Source organism: Rhinopithecus bieti, unplaced genomic scaffold, assembly GCF_001698545.2.
Source record: "Rhinopithecus bieti isolate Rb0 unplaced genomic scaffold, ASM169854v2 scaffold_35538, whole genome shotgun sequence".
NCBI classification, from domain to species: domain Eukaryota; kingdom Metazoa; phylum Chordata; class Mammalia; order Primates; family Cercopithecidae; genus Rhinopithecus; species Rhinopithecus bieti.
In genome coordinates this window covers 185,856-208,065 of record NW_016815913.1, presented here as the reverse complement: position 1 = coordinate 208,065, position 22,210 = coordinate 185,856, and the positions used below count along the sequence as shown (strand labels likewise).

Below are 22,210 nucleotides of genomic sequence, written 5' to 3'. Positions count from 1 at the left end.
AAAGAGTTTTTAACACAATCAAATTTGTTTTATAGCAAGATACTGGGTGACAAAGTAAATGAGAGATTGGAAAATGGGGAGATGTGGTGTGTATGCATGTGTAGGGAGGAGAAAGAAAGAAGGACAACTGCTAAGTGTGGAGAAAAAGGGGCCCTACTGTGGAACTTAATCAAAGAGGGGAAATCTGCAACAGAGCCAAAGAGAGGGAATTAGATGGCTCACATTAAGAGCCAAATGTGTATCAGCAATAAACTATGTACAAGACCTCAAGGTCACAATGAAAAAGGAAAAGAGAATTCTAGTGGAATTAATACAAATTAATATAATTTTCAATGACTCCAATATTAACAGGGAAATGGAGAAGAGGCTGCAAGAAAACCATACGGTAGAAAACACGTTTATTTGCCAAAAATCATACAGTTGAATTGAGGGATAAGACAGGCTAAAGGGCGCTTCAGCAGTGACCGTTCTATCAGCAACGACTATCATGAGTTTGATTTCCAGGCGGGGAAAACATGACAGTGTTTATCAGTCACGGAAGGAGCAGTTTGGTATGATCGCTGACTGGAGAGTGGAAGTAAAGGATCATTGCTGTTCTCATGTATTGGCACCCAATCAGAAATCTGTATTATTAATCTTAAGACTTCAATGTATTAACAAAATATATAGTTTCTTCTGCTCTTACTCTCACTGTTTGGGAAAACATGAGGAATTAGTAAAAGGTGCAGAGAAGGCAAAGACTGTTGCTATTTGCATGTGACCTGGTCTTCATATGACACAATAGCAGTAACACCCTAAAGAGTCCAACGTGGGAAGGAACGTAAGCTTGTGCAGCTGCTCGGTTGGAAGCGTGATTTATATGTACTAGACTCACATAAATCAGGTATTTCCCTTACTGCCTTTCATCAGTTAGTTGTGCTCATGTCCTATCTCCATAACGAGGCTACAGAAGCTTCCTTGAGGGCAGAGAGGAACGTATATATCTACATGTATATAGCAAAATATATTTAGTTTTATTTAAACAACTCAAATAGTCTTAATTTATCTTACACCATCTTGGCACTCTATAATGTTTTTCATATATTATTTCCCATTCTTTCCTGTATAAAATATGTGGTCATTATTAACTTACCACTACAATGCGATTTCACTGAAAGTCATTAAATTAGATTCACAAAGGCGCAAGAAACATAGGATGTCATATTTATGGTGAATAAAATTTGGGAAAATGCAATTTTAGTGTGAATAAAATCTGGGCAAATGCAAAGTTCTGAGCCTGTTTTGTGAGGTTTACGTTTTGTTGGATCCTTCGTAGCTCTCGGTGCTATACTTTGCATGCAGCAGGTGCTCATTAAATATTAAACTATTACAGATATTGGATGAAGTTACTTTAATAAGACTAGAAATCTTCTGGGGAATATGCAGATGGTTGGAAAAATGCCTCAAGATGGGGAAAGAGTCAATGAAGGACTTTATTAAATAAAAGGAAAAGGATATCAACCCTGACATGGAATCTGCCTTTTAAGGGGAAACTTTTCTGTTTAAAAAATGTTACCTTGTTTATTTTCCAGTTATATTTAAAAGGCCCAGAAGTATAAAATAGCCCAATTTAAATACAGAAAAAGTTGATTTTAAATTTGCCATCAGAATTGTTCTCAAACTGCAGAAGTGGCAGAAGACTAATTTCATTTTCATTTAGGCACTAACAGCTGGCCTCCACCAAAGAACAAGGCAGGCCTAGAAAGATCTGTCTTGATGGTTCTTTAGAAGGGCAGGAGGAAGAATACTCCAGTAAGAACATTCAAGGAGGCCCTAACTGGGGCTAGTCATAGAAAGAAGTAGTGTTACCAGGGCCTACAGGACAACCTCCTAAGTAAGGATGTTTTTTTTTTTTTGGCTCCATTCTTATCAGGCCACCCAAAATGTGGTCATAAATTAGGGCATTAACTAAGAGGCTGATGTTAAGATGTTAGAGGCTTGATGTTTGAAGGGACAAAGAAACTCTCCCAGATTTCTCATAATGGAAACAATCACTAAACAGACATGTTTTAAACACAGACAGAAACTCCTGAAGCACAGCGTATTTGCAGAGCCCCTAGAGGTTTCAACACACCAGAGCTATCAGCGACTAAAGCTCTCTGAACCTGAAGTTCAGAGTTGGGGATAGTATGGAGTTTTCTGAAGGGGATAGAAGAGGAAGTGAAATTACAAGAAGTCTAGGGAGAAGTAGCTGAAGCAGCAGAGGGGGGCATTTTTTTTTTTTTTTTTGGTCTCAGTGTTCTTGTTTTACAATCTTGTTTCAAACAGCAATTTTTATTTAAAGTTAGTATGTAAACACAAGACGTCAGTATAATTTATATTCACAATTCCATTATTGAAAAGATTTATTGTTTTAAAAATATAAACCAAAGAATATGAGCGTTTCATCTCTGGGATTCAACTGGTTATGTGCAAGAAGATGACAATTACCACATTTGTGCTCCGAGGCCAGGAATCACCTTAAGTGTTACCTATGGTCATTCTGCTCTAAAACAGCAGGTAACATTTATGTTGGTAACTTTCTATGTTTTGGCACTGTTCTAAGTGCTTTACATCTATTTTCTTAATCTTGACAAAAAGTTTGTGAAGTAGGTATTCCCACTTTATAGACATGAACACTGAGGTAAAGATTGGGTGGATAATTTGCTAATGGTTGCACTGCAAATAGGTGGTAAAGCCAAAAATCAAACCCAGACACTTTAAATCCAGGTTTCCTGCTCTTACGTTCTGTATTCTGCCTTTTAAAGTAACAATCCAGTCTTTTTTTTTCTTTAAGATGAAGTCTCACTCTGTCGCCCAGGCTGGAGTGCAACGGCATGATCTCAGCTCACCGCAATCCCACCTCCCGGGTTCAAGCGATTCTTCCGTCTCAGCCTCCCGAGTAGCTGGGACTACAGGCGTGTGCCACCACACCAGGCTAATTTTTGTATTTTTAGTGGAGATGGGGTTTCATCATATTGGCCAGGCTGGTCTCGAACTCTTTAATTCGTGATCTGCCTGCTTCGGCCTCCCAAAGTGCTGGGATTACAGGAGTGAGCCACGGTGCCCGGCCACAGCCCAGTCATTCTATATGAGTTTACTCTGTTTTAATTTTCTGCAGAGCAATGATAATTTTCTCTATTTATTGCTGTATGCTTGCATGTCTCATCATAATAGAAATCCCAAGAAAGTAGGGACCTTGTCTATTTTGCTAAAACTGGTGCCTAACATATAATACGTATTCCGTAAATATTTGTGAAATTGAAAATGAATCAGGATTACCATATGTTTACCATATCCTAAATTCCAGGCATTGAAATGTTGATTAAAAACCTTGCAGGCCCTAGATTCCAAAGTGTGTTTCTTTCTTTTTTTTTTTTGAGATGCAGTTTTGCTCTGTCACCCAGGCTGGAGTGCAGTGGTGCGATCTCGGCTCACTACAACCTCTGCCTCTCAGGTTCAAGCGCTTCTCAAGCCTCAGCCTCCTGAGTAGCTGGGATTACAGGTGTGTGCCACCACAGCTGACTAATTTTTGTAGTTTTTAGTAGAGACAGGGTTTCGCCACGCTGGCCAGGCTGGTCTCAAACTCTTGATCTCAAGTGATCTGCTTACCTCTGCCTTCCCAACTGCTGCGATGACAGGCATGTGCCACCATATCCGGCTCAAAGCGTATTTCTTAAAGAAGAGGAACCTCACGGCTACCAGTGAGTTGAAGATAAAGGGGGTAGCTGGGCAGGCAGCAGCACTGGGATTGTCATTTCTTCTACCAGGGAAGGGCTACTTTATAGACATCCGAATCAAACAGGTCTGAGTTTAAATCCAGACTTCTTGCTAGTCTAGGCAGCTTTCTTAACCTTCTGACAGAAAGTTTCTTGATATGCAACATGGTGGTGATGTCAGCAATGAACTCTTAGGGTAGATGTCAGGATTAAATTAAATAATGTTCATAAAACAATACATTTCAAACTTTATATAAAATATACGGTAGAAGATATTTGGTCTCAATTGTTTTAGGGGCACAGATCAAAATATTACTTCTGAATTTAGAGTTTACCCAGTACCAAAGTGCATCCTGTCATTCAGTTAAAAAGTTCTGTCACTTTGGATGTTTGTGTTTCAATGAATAGCTATGTAGACAGTTCAGATGATGCAAGTATTTTTAGCAAATATGAGGAAAAAAATAGCTTACAGCAGTCTGAGTTATGTGAGGCATGCAAAAATTCATCAGGTCCAGAGAGACGTGCGTGTGGGACTTCAGTCACTCACGCCACCTCCTCAACCCAAACCTGGGGAGCAACTGTCTAAAAAGGCATTTTGTTTCTGACCAGCCACCTTACCCATTATCTTCATGTTCCTGAAATCGGTGATACAAAGAACAATGTATATCCAATGGCTTATCTTATTTTAATGCAAATTCTTGGTAAGCAATTTAGGACCTGCCTCTTCTTTTTTTTCTTAAAAACCCATTTATGATTGCTGCTAATCGGAGTGTTTATTCAGGGCTACTTGAACCTATGTTACAGGGTGACCATTCTCAAGCTTTGAGCTCAAACAAACTTTACACTTAATCATATTTTCTGAATATGGTTATTTAAAGTTGACATATATATGGACTAACATATATAACCTAAACTAATCAGATGCATTTTATACATTGCTTGCTCATGAGATTTTGGTTTATGTCTAGACGCACACTCAGACAGTAGAGAATGGTACAAACCAAACTAGTACTTAAAATATTTTTAAAATCGGTAATTCACAGAGCTTTCTTATCGTAACAGTCCTCTCATCCCACGAGTGAGCCCTTTGGCATCTCCACTTTACTCCTCCCATAAAGAGGTGGAGTCTATTTCCCCTCTCTCTGAATATGGCCTGGTTTGTTTCAACACACAGAATGTGACAAGGTGACACTGCAAGGCTTCTTAGGGCAGCCTAAGAGTTAAGAGGCCTGGCAGCTTTTGTTTTAGTCCTCTTAGAAGCCAGTTGCCACATGCAATAGTGTGGCTCCCTTGCTAGAGAAACATATGATACAGACAGACATGCCCAGGCAGTTCCCGGCTGTTCCAGGCATCTCAGATGAGGCACAAGACATGTGAGCAAAGCCACTGTGGATTCTGCCCCACTGTCTCTGTGTGGCTTAGAGGTTAGCTGTCCTTTTTGAGCCTTAACTCTGATTGCATAATTGTCAATGAATAAATAGTTGTTTTAAGCCTATAGGTTTTGGGGTGATTTGTTACAAAGTAATAAATGACCACAACAGAAACTGAATCCTCAAAGTGGAGTGTAAAGTAATAAAAAGAATTTAACACATGATTCTGGCTTGGGATGAGGCAGCAGGCAGAAGTGGGAGGGGTGGTGAGGAGCCTGGTGGGGTCTGGAAGATCAGCAAGAAGTTGTTATCGGAAGCAGTCCCTCTTAAATAGTGGTAGAAAATTACCATTGTCTTCTGCAAAAATTTCAAAGACAGAAGAAGTACCTAATAAGCATATGCTTCTGACTAAGAAGATTTCCAGGCAGAATGCTGAAAGTGACCAGTGGTTTCATCTAATGCTGTAAGCTATGCAAGAGAGATAAGCTATGCAAGAGAGAGATGAACTCAGTAAGAAACTGTTCAGTTCTGAAGCGGCATTTCAAGAAATAGAAGGGCCTAGAACACTCTCTTCAGTTGGCAAAAGATTCTCAAAATAAGACATAGGTTCAAGATGAAGATCAATTCCAAGGTGCTACAAGTAAAATATGGCCATAGAATAAAGCTCAAATCAAAGGTGTGGCTGTAAAACCCTTTTATAAAAGTTAAAATTTCAGGTAGTGTTTTTCAGACTTGCTCAGCTACACAGAGTGATTCGCTAGAGAAAGGGATTCTTAGGGCATTATAAACAGTATCCTAATTCACAGCTTGAAAGAGAGAATCCTGTTCCAAAAGGATTTGTGAGTATTAGCTTTTTCTAATTTGATACACAGAAAGGCTACACAGTTTTAAAGCTGCTGTACCAACTTGGGCATATGAGGCTTTGGCCCTAACTTTCTCTGGTCAGGAAGCATGCAGAGAAAGACACTCAGCTGCAAACCTGGTTATTTCTTCTGGAAACAAAAGAATTATTCAGAGGGCAAAGCCGATGTCCCACAGGAAGTAACCAAGAGCCATGGAAAATAATGAATTAGGGAGCCAAACCCAGATAACAGACCTGGGCCCTAATCCATGGACAGTCCCTGTCCCTGCAGTCTGGGTAATCGGCAACTTGTTCCTGGCTGGGTTTCAGAACTGCTATGAACCATTAACTGCTGTGTTCCTTCCACATTCTTCCCCTTTTGAATGGAGTATCTACTGAAGTTTAACTGTTCTGTCTTACCACCACATGTTGGGTGTACATGGGACAGATAATTTGTCCCTTTAGTTCCCAGGTCTCCAAATTAGGAATTGCTGTGCCTTATCTGTATGTGGAGCTTATATAGACATTGAGATACCAGGTTTTCAGTCTGATACAAATACTGGGGTGGGACTTATGGGGAACAAGTTGAGTATATTTTACATGTAGGATGAATGTGAATTTTGACCAGAGAGAGGACTGTGGTAGATTGTCTCCGAAGAAGGGCACAGCAATCCTTCCACCCTCAGTGTCCTCTTGAAATGTGACTTTGACACTCATCTCATCAGGAAGTGGAGTCTGTGTCTACTCTCTCTTATTCTGGGCCGGCCCCATGACTTGCTTTGAGCAGTACAATGCTGTGGAAGTAACATGATGTGACTTCCAGGCCTAGGCATGAAGTGGCCTTGCAGCTCCCATTCTTAAAATCCTCTTGGATATGAAGCATCTTAAATAACTGGACAGACTCTGTGCTAGTACTGGCTTCCTCTTTACCTGCCTGAGTGTGAACTTAGGTGAGTTACTTAATATTTGTGAACCTCCTTTACAAAATAGGGACAATGACTGCTACCTCATAGGATTGTTTCAAGGACTGTATCAAACAACCAACAAAAAACATGTTTGAAAACTATTCAGTATTATTTTAAAAGATGGGTTTATTTTTAAAATGTGTAAGTGTACTCCTACAGAGGCACATTAGACACTAGATTGCCTCCTTAAGATAACTGCTGTTCTGCTGACTCTCCTCCCATTGATAAATTTTTATTAATCAGCTTCTTTTAAGGAAAAAGTCCAAGTAGTTTAAAATTTCCTGAATGAAAAACAGTACAGGAAAACACCAAATATTACTAAAGAAATGGCAAAATGAACATTACAGCAGGCATTTTGTGTCTATAAATGTGATTTCTACTTTATTTTAGCAGTTACACTAAAACTCCATGGTATAGTTAATAGTATTATATACATTCTGTCAAAAAATAAGAACATGTCCTCAAATGTAATTTCTAATTTATAATCTTATGACAAGTTCAAGCTGCTGAGAAATTGGACCTGAAAGTATGTCTTAAAATGATAGAAGACCACTATTAACACTATCATAATTGTATACCTACTGCATCAAATCTGACATTTCAGCTTAATATATTTTGTTGAGAGAGCATACCATTTTATGGCTTCCTAGTGAAATCAAATCCGATCCAGACGTTTTCACTTTTCTAATATAATTCATTGCAAGGTTTTAAAGCTGCCATCTCTTTTCTTCCTTTTTTTTTCAAAAGACTGATGCCCTGGCATTCATTAATTCCACAAGAGCTCATAATGGGTCAATGAGTCAGTGGCGAGCACCTCCATTAACTGTATTAATTTACACTATGTCACCTTAATGACATTTTGTCACAGCTACCTTTTCTGACATCTACATAGCTATTCAAAAAGTAATATAACAACTTTTGAAGGCATTAAGGAAAATTAGTGTAAGAACTTCAGTAAGTTGAATGTCATTGTTACCAAGATTAGGCTAGAGGAAAGAAATTCAAAAAATAATAATAAATAAAAACTAACTGATCTGACTCAACTCCAGAGACCTCTCTCCTGAAAGGTCACTTCAGCAGCACTCCTTCTTCCCAGCTTGCGTTCATTAGCACAGGAAGAGACTGACATTAATAGAGACAGACAGAATAAAACCATCTACTGCATCCTAGTTCTCTCCTATATGATTAACTGACTAAGTTAGTAGACATTGCAGAGATACTTGTCTTCTCTGGAAGTGGAAACACACTTCCTTAAAAAATATATCAAATGCTGTGTTTTAACAGCCTAGAAATAAGAAATAAGAACTTTAGGTTTTAACACACAAGTAGCAAAACAATTACTACTCTTAGCAACATATTTTTATCTGATACATCAGGTTTAATCATGAATTCAGAAGATTTTCAAGTTAGCACTAATTATTACCCAAAAGTCTTATCTTCTCTTTAATACTCTGGTCATGAGGACCCCAAATTCTGATGCTATAAAGGAGAATATAAATATATTTGACTGGACACACACATACATACACACACACGCACACGCACATACGTACATGCACACGCACTCGCACACATTAAACGAACCATAACAAAGCTAAGATGACTGAGAAACCCTACTTGCAATGGAACCTTCTGCAACTTCAAAGATCTTTTTCAAATCAGTAAGAGAAAGACATGTGACCCAACTGAAAAATGAGCAAAAGACAGGAGTCAGTGTACAGGTCAATAAGTACATGAAAAATGCTCAACTTCACTAAAAAAAATGCAAACTAAAACAAAGATAACTTAGCTTTTCACTTGCCAGACTCACAGAAGCTCCATTGTTTAATACAATAGTGATGACGGGTGTAGGGTGTATGGGGAAGGAGGTACCCTTGCACACTGCTGTAAGGGAGTGAATTTTCATCTTTGAGGATGATGGTTTGGCAGTATTTTAAAAAATAAAAAACGTATATTGTCTTTGAGCCATCAGTGCCATTAACAAGAATTAGTGTTTAGGTATACAGAAGGAGTCCATCAGGATGTCTGTGCAAAGATGCTCACTACAGCCTTGTGTTTCATAGTAACAATCAGGGAGAAAGATTCTCCATCAGCCAGAGATCACATAGATAAATTATTGTATATATGTAGCATGCTGCCTTTAAAAAGAAAGGGGAAGTCTGCATGGCAAGATATCTAAGATGTATTAACATATAATATGAAAGGTTCACGAGTGGTGGTAAGAGAGCTGAAAACGAGAGCAATCTGTGTAATGCCAACCTGGGGAAATGAGCTTCTTATGAACTAATTAAGTCTTTGGGGAAAAAAAAAAAAGCTGCATGTTTGTGTTCAGTACAGCTGCTTGAGGATAAAAAAACAAAAAAACTCCCAAGTTAATGATATCCACATTGGTCTTTGTTCTGGATGATGTGACCCCAGGAGCCTCCAAAATACAATTAGTAATAAAATGTAAATGTTTCTGAAAGGGTTTTGAAGAGGAAAATTCCTGGGAGAATTTAGAGGAAAAAGCCTGGTACAGGGCATTGGTTATCAGAGACTGATGGTATAAAGCATCAATGAAATTCTCAGGCTAGGAAGTGAAATCTAAAACTATACATAAAAATTAGAATAACTGACCCCAGTATGTGTGTGGGCATGTGAGGGTGGATCTCTGAATTAAGTTGAAAAGCCAATTTTTGTGTATGTGTGTGCGATGATGTCAAGTAACAGTGAGCAGGCATTTTCATTTGAAATAGGCTGATATAATATGGATATAGCTCTGATTTAAAATATGAATAATCTTAACTGCGATAAGAAGCCTTCAATTATAGATAAGAATATTTAATTCACATACAAAATATCTGAGTGCTTTTTATGAACATTGTGTGAATTCTGGATACTACTGTTCAATGGGAGCCTATGGATTCCCATTTTCTGTATTAATTCTCAAAGTGTTATTATATAAGAAACAGATTCCCTCCCTGACTTCACTGGTAACAAATCATTTTAAATGATGGCTTATGGATATTTTAGAGTTTAATTCTCAGCAAAGTTTTAAGACCATTAGAACTTCAAAGCTTGATATAGTAAGGATGCATATTAAATTCTCTTATTTTTTTACAAAGTAAATATGTTGTATGAATAAATATTCATTTATGTATAGTTTGATGACAACAAATAAAACACACAGATATGTTACACTCTACTTGGCTCCATTTCCTTTATTTTCTGCTTTGGAAAAACACTGAACAAAACTTGTGTTCATCCAATTATAGTTCATTAACACTGAAATTGCCTTTTACAAATGTTTTGCGATAGAGAAGCATAAATATGTAAATGACAATTTTGATTTTAACTCACTAACTTTTGTTGGTTTAAGGCTCTAAATGGAATGATACCATAACATTTTTATACTGAGTGACAGTAATGGGAAAAAAATGTGCCTTGAAGAAAATGAGCTTAAAATAAGAAACACATATGCCTATGCAATAACCTGGCCATGTAACCTTATTATCAGCAAAAAAATGAGACAAATGAGAGAACAAATATATATTATTGCTTTGAATACAATGTTTTTCTTTTTTAAAACAGGAGCCCATATAAATGAATAACAAATCTTTGCAATTAACAATAGTTAAGCAGTACCAACTGTAAAATTATTCTCCTCTCCGGCTGTTTCTGAATATTGTGTGTGTGTTGGTTTAATCTAATGTGTATTGTTGCATAGTATCCCCAGGCACAGTCAAGTAAAAGCTAAGGCTATACAGAAAAGCCTACATTTTAAATGGGTCTTGTCATTAATGCTTTATTAATTGCCCCAGGCTATGCAAACCCCAAGCCAGGCAAGCTATAACAATATGACACATTAAGGTCAAATCCAATTCCTGCTGTGTTTTATGGAATGGACCAAATATTGAGTTAACAGCAGGAAAGGCAATTTATAGGCTTTTCACATCTCCTGATTATTCAATCTAAATTAGATAGGAATTTTTTGAAATAATGAAAACACCTTCACTGAGTAATAATATAAAATAAATTTGTTTATTTTCTGTAATGTTCAACATTATTTCCTTTAAGGTTATATGTACCATATAATTTTAATACGATGGAACAAAGCTGCAATATAAAAGGTCTTATACATACCCACTTAAAAAATCAAAATTTCCACATATTTTAAAACTTAATGAATATCAACAAATAAAAGAGCCTACCTTTACATCAGAAGTATCTCTCTGACTAGTTCTCCAAGACCTTGCAACGGACGAGAAGGTTCGATCTGGATGATCAAATTTTCCATCATTTGCATTGAGGAAGAAGGTTGTGAAAGGTTCCTAAGTAAAAAACAGAATCAGAAATTTGACCCCTCTAAACACAGCTGTCCTTGTTCCTTTGTGAAACATGGCTATCTTTAAAACCCTCAAGATGTAGAAGCAGAGCAGGGTCCTAGAAAGATGCCCCCAAATTAAGGCAGTAGGAGATGCCTGTCTGGGCTTGACTAGGCCAAGGCAGCAGTTGCCAGTCTGCAACTCTGGCAGGTCATTTCGCTTCTGGTCTTCTGATCTGTGAAATGATGGGGTTACAGTGCTCTATGATTTTCTGAGAAAGAATTTTGCATTAGTGACATTCATAAGTTGGATCTTTCTTTCTAAAAATTTATATATATATATATACACTAACATTGCAATAAGAAAAATCACTCTGATATTGATCACTGCAGTGTGGAATTAGGTACAGAATATCCATCTTAGATTACCTGTGAAAGACTACGAAAGTATTAGTACCACCTTATGGTCTGATGATGTTTTTAAAATGCAAATCCCTGCTTAAAAACCTTCAATAGCTCTTGGGAGTGATTAGGAGAAAGTCTAAAACTACCTAATTTGTTTTACAAGAACCTGAATGATCTGGAACCTGCTTAACTCTTACCTCTCACCATTCCTCTCTTCACATTCTAAAATCTTGCCACACTACTCTCACCTCTTGTCCCTTGTATGTGATGTTCCCTAGGCCGGGTACAAACTTACCCATTTATTTCACTATTCTGACCTGGCTAAGTTCTTTTCATGCTTTAAGACTCAGCCATGACGTCATTTTCTCCTGAAAAACTTTCCTTGCGCTACCGCGGCTCTCCGGTGTGCTCAAATTGCAATCTGTATTTCCTCAAACAGCACTGAAACATTTATCACACTGGTTTTTAATTGATTGTTAATCTGTCTATATTCCTTACTATGAGTAGGTTCCGTATGTATCTTATTCATTGTTTTATCTCCAACACTTAGAACAACTCCTGGTACGTAGAAGTTGCTCGATATACAATCTGTTGAACGAAGAATAAAGTAAGTACAAACGGCAGTAGATAAACCAGACTTTTTTGTATTCTGTGACTATTATCTTTGGATAACACAGTGACTGCCATCCAGCACATGTCCCTATGACAGAAAACCTAGGAATAACTTTATTGCAATGTCCTAATGCATTTAATTTTAATGCTTTTTCTGTAATTCTTAAGTTGGGAGTTCTCTTGCTGGGAGTTCTTAGGTTGTTCTTATGTTTTTGATGTCATTAAATTTGCTTCCAAGTTTAAAAGGATTAAATAACATTCATTCCTGCTAAGGATTTCTTAACTACAATTATAGCAAAGATAGATACATATTTCCTTTTCCCTGCTTTAATTCTTCTCTCTCAAGCCTAGGACGAATGATATGTCATTCCCAGGTTCAATAATGCTAAGAAACCTACATGACATTTTCCAAAATATTTTAGTCCTCTTTTTTAAATACGTAATCTCTGTTCATTCCTTTGTATACTTTAAACATACAGGGGGTACATACTTTGTCCCCTTAAACTCCCCTTCTTGCCACTAACCTTAAGGGCTGGCTGTTGGGGTAAAGGGCAACAAATACTGATCTTCCTCAATATTTCCCTGAAATTTAGTATGGCCAGATGTCATCAATTTCGTAAACTTGTAATATGTTGCCACTATTTCATGTTCAGCGTTGGATGAGAGAAAAGGGTGATGAAAGAGATAAGATCAAGAATGATAAAACAATATAGAAGTAAGGGGGACAGTATTGATTCACCTGAAAATAAGATATGCATCCAAGAAGTCCATAGTGTTATTTAGGATTTTAAGTGATATGAGAAATAAATAAATGTTAGTGAAATTAAGTTAGAAAAAAATTATATGACAAGTCTTTCACTAATTTATTTGCTTTTAGATGTTTAATTCACTATCAAAATAAGGTAGTGAAAACAATCTGTCACTAAATTATATTAATGAAAATGGGGATATAAAAATTCCAGATGTAGCAATGGTAAACTGAATGAAATATGACAGATTTAAGTTTGAATCTTGGTGGAACTATTTCTCTGTCTTGGGCAAGGTTACTTAACCTTAAGTAACTGTATCAAGAAACTGTCTCCATTCCTTCGTCTGTGTAAACTGGGAACGACAATACCTTGGGGGAATTATGGGATTAAATAAGATTAAACGAAATAACACAGAAAGCCTGATGTATCTTACCTGACAGAGTTATAAAAATGACTACTAGCTTTATGCACTATGCCAAGTATTCGCTGTCGGACTTCCCACCAGACTGCCAGCTCCTAAGGCCTTATCTACCTCTCTGTCCTCAGCCCCAAGTACGGCACATGGCTCACCATGTTTAATAAATGTTTGTCAAATACACCTAAACATACAAGGTATTGTTGGGAGATGGGAGTATGGTGGGTGAGAGTAAGATACGGGTTTTCTTTTCAGTTCTTAACTACTAGTAGGTTTGACCAAACAGTTGTATCTTCGGAACCCACTTTGTTATTGCAGGATGCTGATGGAAGGCATTTAATTTTCATGTAGGTAGTGGGCAGAGATTAATTTAGAGGGATCAGGCTTGTCTCTAGGTTTTTTAACCTATTAAACAGATGTGAGTGAAAACTCATTTATACATGCAAAGCCGTACTTACCATCAGCCGCTAAAAGCTGATCTCTACCTCAACCTAAATTACAAAATCCTGTCTAGTTTGCAACTCTTAACAAAGACATGCCAAGAATAGCACAGATGGGCTTAGTGAAAAGAAATCTGAAATTAAAGAATTATATTTATTTCTAGTAACAAAGTTATGAATGAAGCTGGTGGCACCTAAAAGCAGAGAATATTGAATTCCACATTTCAGTGTTTTAAGTAGCTTTTAAAAAGATCTGATTAACAACTGTTTTAGGGTCACATACTACATTACTGACATATATTCTCATTATTCCTGAAGGCCTCCAGTTGCTACAGTGGTAGAGTACTAATAGAAATTGATAACCTATTTGTTTATAAGTAAGTATTGATCTTTCAAGCTCTGATTTCCGTGGAGATTGCTTTCTTCCATGTGTTTCCCTTTTACCTTCGAGGCACAATGCAAAGCCTTTCTTTTTCGTTTGACTCATGTCTGAATAACACAGAAGATCAGGTGCTATATTAAGCTTGAATAACTTTTATATTTATTTGCCTACCAACTGTCAATTGAGCCATTTTCCATGTGTACATCAATAGATTGGACATTTTACTATTATATTAGAAAAGTTTTAGGCATGGGAGATAAGATGTATAAAGGAATAAATATTAAACAGTAATTTCAGAAATTGCAATTCTAGAACTCATTAGGCTTTAAAAAGTTCAGGTGAGGTCCTGCAATATAAGTGGCCAGTGGCAGACTTTCTTCTCCTAATTACATCCACACCAACATCATCTCATATCTTCCAATCCTTTTTCAGTGATGGAAAACTAACTCTCCTGGCCTGCACTGGAAAGTACCTGTCCTTCTGTATTCTATTATATCCCTTAGTCCCATCTGAAGACACTAACAGCCTTTCTTGCTTTTGGATGATTACAGATCAACTAATTCCATCATGGGCAACTAATGCTGTTTCCCTGCTGCCTCTTCTCTTTACTCAACTTCTTCATTCTTCTGTCTTACATGATTTTTGATTAGTCATCTCATAATAATCTTTTATGTCTTTTGCTTGTTGTAGTTCTGTTCTTTATCTTCTCGTCATTCCATTTAAAAGCCAAAACAAACCTCATTTATGGGTAATAGGTAGTGCCTGCAACATAACTATAGCAAAGAAAAGATGTATATTTGAAGTGATAGGAAGCATAATAAAATAAAAAGGGAAGGAAATAACAGCTACTAAGCATTTTTCTGTGCCAGGCTCTGTATTAGCTAAGTTAACTGAATCCCTACTATCACCCTTCAGAGTAGGTGTAATTATTCCCCTTTTATATCTGAGAAAATTCAAGGTCACATTCTAACAGATGGAGGAATCATTATTTCTACTGGCCTTTGTCTAATTCCAGAAGTTTATTTTCTCCTATTTCTTTTCCGAGAACCAAGAAGGGTCTTTTAGAATTTTCCAAAAGCTTTCACTAATTAACCTACGTACCTACCATGCACTAGGCTCTTGGTTAAGTATTTCTCATCTTTCTCTGAGTAAATATGCATTGTCCTTAATGCATCAGAATTCAAGATAAACACAACAATATTTTATTCAGTAGCACTATCTTTTGGTTTTAGTTACAACACTTGCAAAAATATTTCTACTATGCATATATACTTGTAAAGACACATTATGGTTTAAAGAGGCTTTAGGGTAAGCTTTCAAAACAAGCCATAATTTACATAGAAAGTTTCAAATTCTAAACATCACTTCCTTGGAAATTATGAAACGTCTGACAAATGAGTTTTGAATAGGAGGGCTGAATATACTGAATTTGGAAGGCGAACCAGTTACTAAGTGGTCAGCAAGTCAGAGAAAAAAATTTAATTATTTCTGTATACGTGTTATATGACTAGGGTAAGATGTAAAGTAAAAACATCCCAAGTAAAATGTGTCTTTTAATATTAATATCTGAGGAAACTCCAAAGGCTGCTATAAGTTTATTCATGATTTTGCCCAATGGCAGTTGTCAGGAAAACAGTCTTTTCAGAGTCTCATATTGTAGACAAGTGATTTCACTGGTAGTTTGTTTAAAATAATATTTTTAATTTAAAGTAATGAAGTATATAGTTATTTAGCATTTTTAAGCAATTATTATTTTGTCATACTAAGTACACCGAAACAAATAACAAGTTTAATGACTTTAGATCTAAAAGGCCTAAGGTAAAGGACAGACACTTATTTTAAGCTGTATTTTATTTTTGTGAACAAATTCTTAGTGACCCAAATTTTAATGCATTTTCTATTTCATGAACTCCTTGGAATGGGAGTGAGGAAATCACGATTCCTGGACCATTAGGTTAAACACTTAGTAAACCATGAGACTGATACTTTTACTTATAACCACATGACATAAGATATTTGGGCTGAGTTCCCATAAAAGCAGTTTTATAGGTTTGTCCAAACAGTAGCCACTAGCCACATGTCACTACTGAGCACTTGAAATGTGGCTAGTTCAAATTGAGATGCACTATAAATATAAAATACACTCTGAATTTCAAAGACTCAGCACCCTCCTCCAAAAATGTAAAATGTAAAATGTCTAATTTTACATGTTTATATTGGTTACATGTTTAAATGATAACATTTTGGAAATAGTAGATTAACAAATATATTTATTAAAATTAATTTTACCTGTTTCTTTTTTACTTATAAATGTGGCTACTAGAAATTTTAAGTCACATGGTAGTTTACATTATATTTCTGTTGTGCAGCACTGCTATAGACAAGGGCATGTGTAGGATAAATGTGTAGAATATTCTGGCATGCCCTTGCATAGATTCAAGTTTGAATTCCATTTCGCTGGAATAGTAAATCAACTTAAGGATAAATTCTGAGTTACGATTTGGGAAAGTGTTTAGCTGATTAGGGATAGATGAGGTTAACTTAAATCAGGCTGTTGATAACAAGTATTTTTATGGAGTCACACTTGAAGGAGTCTTGTAAATCTGGCTTCAGACTAACTTGATTAGGTAAAAAAACAGTGAATACCACTTTATGTATTTCAAAATACTATTGTATATATACTCTCATTTAATTCGCCAAACAACCTAGTAGATAACATTTTCTCAGGAAGGACTCCTGACTTTCTTTCTCATCCTCAAAGTACCTGAAAGAGGTGTCCTGCACCACCTGTCCTACAGGAGGTGGCTCACTAAGGCAATGACTGTCATTGACGGGACCTGAGGTTGTATGAAAAGGCCTCCCAGGCTGCATATCTCTAGATTCAATGTTTTCTAAAAATTTCCTTTGCTAACAGTTTTGGTGGTCCCTTCGAGATTTCCATGTGGACTAACCTGATGAACTCAGATTAACTGTGTAGCTTAAGAAGTGTATCTCAAGGGCTACTTAAGCCCAGCTATATCTTTTCTTGGTTTCCAGGGTGGACCCTAGGCAGCAAACAAAACTTGAACTTCGGTGACTTTTTTTTTCTAGGTTTTAAAATTTGCTCCTTCTACTGATTTTTTTGTTTCTGGTTTCTGTACAGCTAATAGGTAATTTTCCACTGGTGGTAGTAATGATTGAGCATTTAGTTTTGGTTTTATGGTCTTATCATTTGGTGATCAGTGAATCTAATTAATTAGTTTTTTTGTATCCTTGTCTGTTTGCCTATTTGTGAGTTCAAATCAATTAAGAGCATATTTTATATCCATTATAAAGAAAACCAGCTCTTTTGAGATCTTGACTGGTCAATTTTTGTGACTTTGTTTAGTTTTGACCTATGGCTGAAACTGAAGGCTGGAAGTTATCAGCTCTTTATGCGTCCGTGTATCTGGAATTTGAAAAGCATTTGCCTCTTGTGAGTGTGAAGTATTTTCCTACCTCTGGAATTATTATTATCACCCAGAAACTAAAGATGCTGTGTTCTGATTACTTTATAAATAGGCAATGATATAAATCTAATATTCTCAAAATTAACAGAAAATTAAAAAAGAGAACTTCTATACTTTAAAAGTACCAGATTTAAAAAGTATTTCTTAAGAAACTTCTAACTCAGAAACATTTTATAAAAGAATCCAAGTTCACATAATTAAGGTGAACGTTTGGATAAATTAGACTGATTTAATAACTTTGGTTTAAAATAGTTTTATGTCTTTTCCTTTAGTTTATCATTACAGAGTTTAGTTTTAAAATAAGATTTGGGTTTGTTTTCTCAAAAGACTAGTTAGTCCAGACTTCCTTTACTTCTTACGCTGGCGTAGAATTATGAAAGAGATAAGATTTATGCTCAAACAGAATCGTAATTCTGATAAAATTTTCTTAACAAAATAATTGTAGTTTGTCACCTATCAATGGCTTGCAAGTTACTCAAAATATATTCATACTAAATTTCTGTAGAAAGTTATTTTTTTCCCCATAATGGAGAGAATGTTTAAGGAAAACCTACAAACTAGAGCTGTCATTTAGGTTTAGGAAAAAAATATTTTCGAAGACAGGAGATGCAGTTTCATATACTCTGCTTTACCAATGTGTTTCTTGGGCACATCAGCCTCATACAATAGAGTGGTCGGAGGTATATCTTAATAAGGGGAAAATTATTGATTAAGAGATTTAATTTAGCATTCTACAGTACTCCTCAGTCACTTACAGTGCTCCTATCTAGACCAGAATGGAGAAGGCAAGAATAAAGGAAAAGAGGTTTGCTAAGAGCTTTTGCAATAATCTAGGTGAGAGAGAATGGGAACCTAAATTAAAGAAAGTGCCAGAGTATAGAGAAAAGGAGATAGAGATATTTAGTTGGTAGAATCTGTGGATGTCTGATTGGATATAAGAGGTTGGAAACATAGACAAAATATCTAGGAAAAAGCTTCTCAATTTCTAGATTGGGCAGCTGAGTGAATAATCATGGCATTTAACCACAGCAGGTTCATGAGGGAGATGAGGAGTTCATTTATTGAAATGCTGCTTATGGTACTGTGAGATATTCAGGTAGAAATACCTAGCAGGCACTTGGAAATATAGGTCAGGAACACAAGATAAATGTTTGCAAAGAAGAGAGAAGCTGGAAATCACTAGCTTATAACTGAATGACACAGCTCAGCTGAAATATAAAGAAAAATCCTGGGGAATAGAAACATCAAGGAAAAAGAATCTGAGCTGGAGACTGAGCAGAACAGTTAGGATGACAGGAGGCAAACCAGGAGAGGATATTGTAAAAGGAACGTTGAAAGAAAATTTCAAGGAGAGAAGATTAGCAATGGTGTGAAATGCTTCAAGAGACATGATAGGTAAGAAATGGGAAGCTTTATCTGCATAATATGTGACCTTCACAAAAACAATTCAGTAAAGTGATGGATGTGGAACTGAAATCAACCAGGCTAAAGACTGAATGGGAGGTGATAAAGTAGAGGCAACAGGTACCACAGTGCATTGCAGGACAGCAGAGGTTGTGCTTTCAGGAATCTGACTATGCAGGGAGAGAGATGGGAAAGAACTGCAGAGTGGGCGGGGGCTGGCAGCAGGCTTTTTCTTTCTTATTTTTTAAACAGCAGTGAGACTTGAATATATTTATGTCTTAGGAGAAAGAGAAAAGTAACAGAAAGAGGTTTTCAAAATATTTGGAAACTGGTTGTAAAACATGCTGCCCAAGAAGTAAGAATGAGAAGGCTGGGGGAGAGCAAGTGCCAGTGTGCATCATTTGTGAGAAAGGAGGCAGAGGGTATTAAGAATGCACTCCAGGGCTAGGTGTGGTGGCTCACACCTGCAATCCCAGTGCTTTGGGAGGTAAGGCAGGAGGATCACTGAAGCCCAGGGGAACAAAAGTGAGAGACCAGCATGGGGAAAAAAGTGAGATGCCATGTTTAAAAATAATAGCTGGGCCAGGCACGGTGGCTCACAACTGTAATCCCAGCACTTTGGGAAGCTGAGGCGGGCCAGTCACCTGAGGTCAGGAGTTCAAGACCAGTTTGACCAACATGGCAAAACCCCATCTCTACTAAAAATACAAAAATTAGCCAGGCGTGGTGGTGGGCGCCTGTAATCTCAACTACTCTGGAGGCTGAGGAAGGAGAATCGCTTGGACCCGGGAGGCAGAGATTGCAGAGAGCTGAGATCATGCAATTGCACTTCAGCCTGGGCGACAGAGCGAGAATCTGTCTCAAAAAAATAAAAAATAAAAATAATAAAAAAAAATAGCCACGCAAGGTGTTACATGCTTATAGTACTAGTTACTTGGGAGGCTGAGGCAGGAAGACCCTTTGAGTCTGGGGGTTCAAGGCTGCTGTGAGCTATGATAGTACTACTGCACTCTAGCCTCAGTGGCAGAATGAGAGACCCTGTCACTGCAAAAAAAAAAAAAAAGGTATGTACTCAATTTTGGCTCCTTTATAACTGGACAACTGGTCTGGTTTAAGTTCATAATACCTAGCAATAGATAACTAACTTTCTAATCCAATTTTGCAAATGAGACAACACATTAAAAAATTCATATTTTGCTACTTTGGAATCTTTAATTTCTACTTTGTCTCTAATCTTTGTTTAGAACAAATTACAACTGATTTGAATTGTATTTAATTTACTTATGTTAAAATTTTTAAGGTACCAAAGGCAAACTAACTCAATGAAGATACTCACAATTCGAACAAGCCAGGATAAAGTAGATGTTGCTGTTGAATAATGGGTATTATAATGGTAGGGTGGGCTTTGATCATCTTCCCACGTCTCATAACGCTCTGCGTAAAACACAGCTCTCTTTGGGTTCAAAGCACCAATTGGCTATTAAAAGAAAAAAATATTTTGTTTAATACAGTCATATTAGATATCCTAGGTAATAAATCTTTATACTTTCAGTATTTCACTGTTAATTCCTTTTAGCCATACAGCATAAATACATTATTTTGTATTACATTTTTAAACATACTGGATTTTGATATTAATTACAAATCATTACACTTGTTAAAAATTGCCCAAGAGGATGATTCATAGTCCAAAGTTTCTAGACTTTACTAACAGTTTTTGTAAACTAGATTATCAGAGGTGATCCCATTTAAACTGCTAAGGCCACATCAACAGTTTTGTTATTTTCCTATTACTTACTAAGCTACATAATGAACATTTAGCTTAGAATACAGGAAACCCAATGCAGAGAAGGTGAAGAGATTGACCATTTGACAACCATATTAGTGAAAACCTTGTCTTAACAGCCGGTTACCCAGAGTGTGAAAGACAACCCTCCATATGGACCCCTGACAGAATGTTAGTCTTATTCTATTAGTATATAGATGGAACTATCCTTTTTATTATTAAACTACACACCTAAGGGTGATGGAATAATTCAGGAAATTCAGATTCCCTGGAAAGCATTTTGCTGAGGCCACTAAGACCTCTCCTATGAGTGCCACCACCCTATTTACTGATTATGATGCTAATCCCTATACTGATTTCTTCAATAAAGCATGTGCTTAATTGCATCATAGTCTCAAAATTTTAGCACATCTAATCATTAGGAATTTCCAGCACACCATCTTCATGATTTCCAATAGCAAACTTCCTTAGCTTAAGTTTTTGTCTGATTTTGGATTAATGGTATACAGAGTCCGTGCTTATGGTATCAAATAAGCACATTATTTTGATTTAAGTTGCATACTATAAAAGTAAGTATGTTTATAGAGAAAACAAAAGAAGAGTACTAAGTACAATGTCTAACTACTTTATTTCAAAATTTAATATTTATAATCAACTATGAAGATCCCTCGAAGGCTTAATTTTAACAAGAGAAGTAGTAGAAAATTAGTGTTTCAATGGGACACATAATGTTACACAAGAGAGGAAGATTCATTTATAAATTGTTATGAGCCTTTTCTTTTGGCTTCAGGAGACTAATTCAAATAACACAATGAGGTCATCAGCAGTAAAAAGTCTGTCAGAATTTCCATAATAAACTCTTATTTGCAAGGGTGCTTATCCTGAATATTTAAATTATTTGTAAATTATGTTCATTTTTTGTTAACTTTAATTATGATTAACAAAGACTCAACAATTTATTTATATAAAAGTTGTATTTTTCATGCACAAGAGTGTTAATATTTTAAGGTTCCTAAACTTTTTTGTCTTCATTTTGTAAAACAAAGTATGATAGTATAAAAATTTAGATTTTTAAAAAATGTTCTAAGGTTTAAACTTTATTGTGTTAAATTTCATTGATTATCTCTCAAATCTCTTTAGATAGATGTAAGAAAGGTAATGTAATTTTGTTAAACATTACATAAAATCTTAATACTATTTAAAACAACATAATTACATTATTGCTAAAATAGTAATTGTTACAAAGTGAAATGAATGTAAAGTCTGTTATGGAATTGAAGTAATGAGTTTTTTATTTTATTTATTTATTTATT

At 36.2% G+C, this 22,210-nt stretch overlaps 1 protein-coding gene across 4 annotated transcripts in view; it reads right to left on the bottom strand.

Moving 5' to 3' along the window:
• NBEA (neurobeachin) overlaps nt 1-22,210 on the bottom strand; it is a 274,737-nt gene that overhangs the window by 79,861 nt on the left and 172,666 nt on the right. For all 4 annotated transcript variants that reach the window (XM_017854162.1, XM_017854160.1, XM_017854159.1 and 1 more), the window contains 2 exons: nt 20,448-20,588; nt 11,104-11,223 (listed from right to left, as the gene is read on the bottom strand). In XM_017854162.1, the coding sequence (XP_017709651.1) occupies nt 11,104-11,223; nt 20,448-20,588 (261 nt within the window). The remainder of the gene's footprint in view (nt 1-11,103; nt 11,224-20,447; nt 20,589-22,210) is intronic.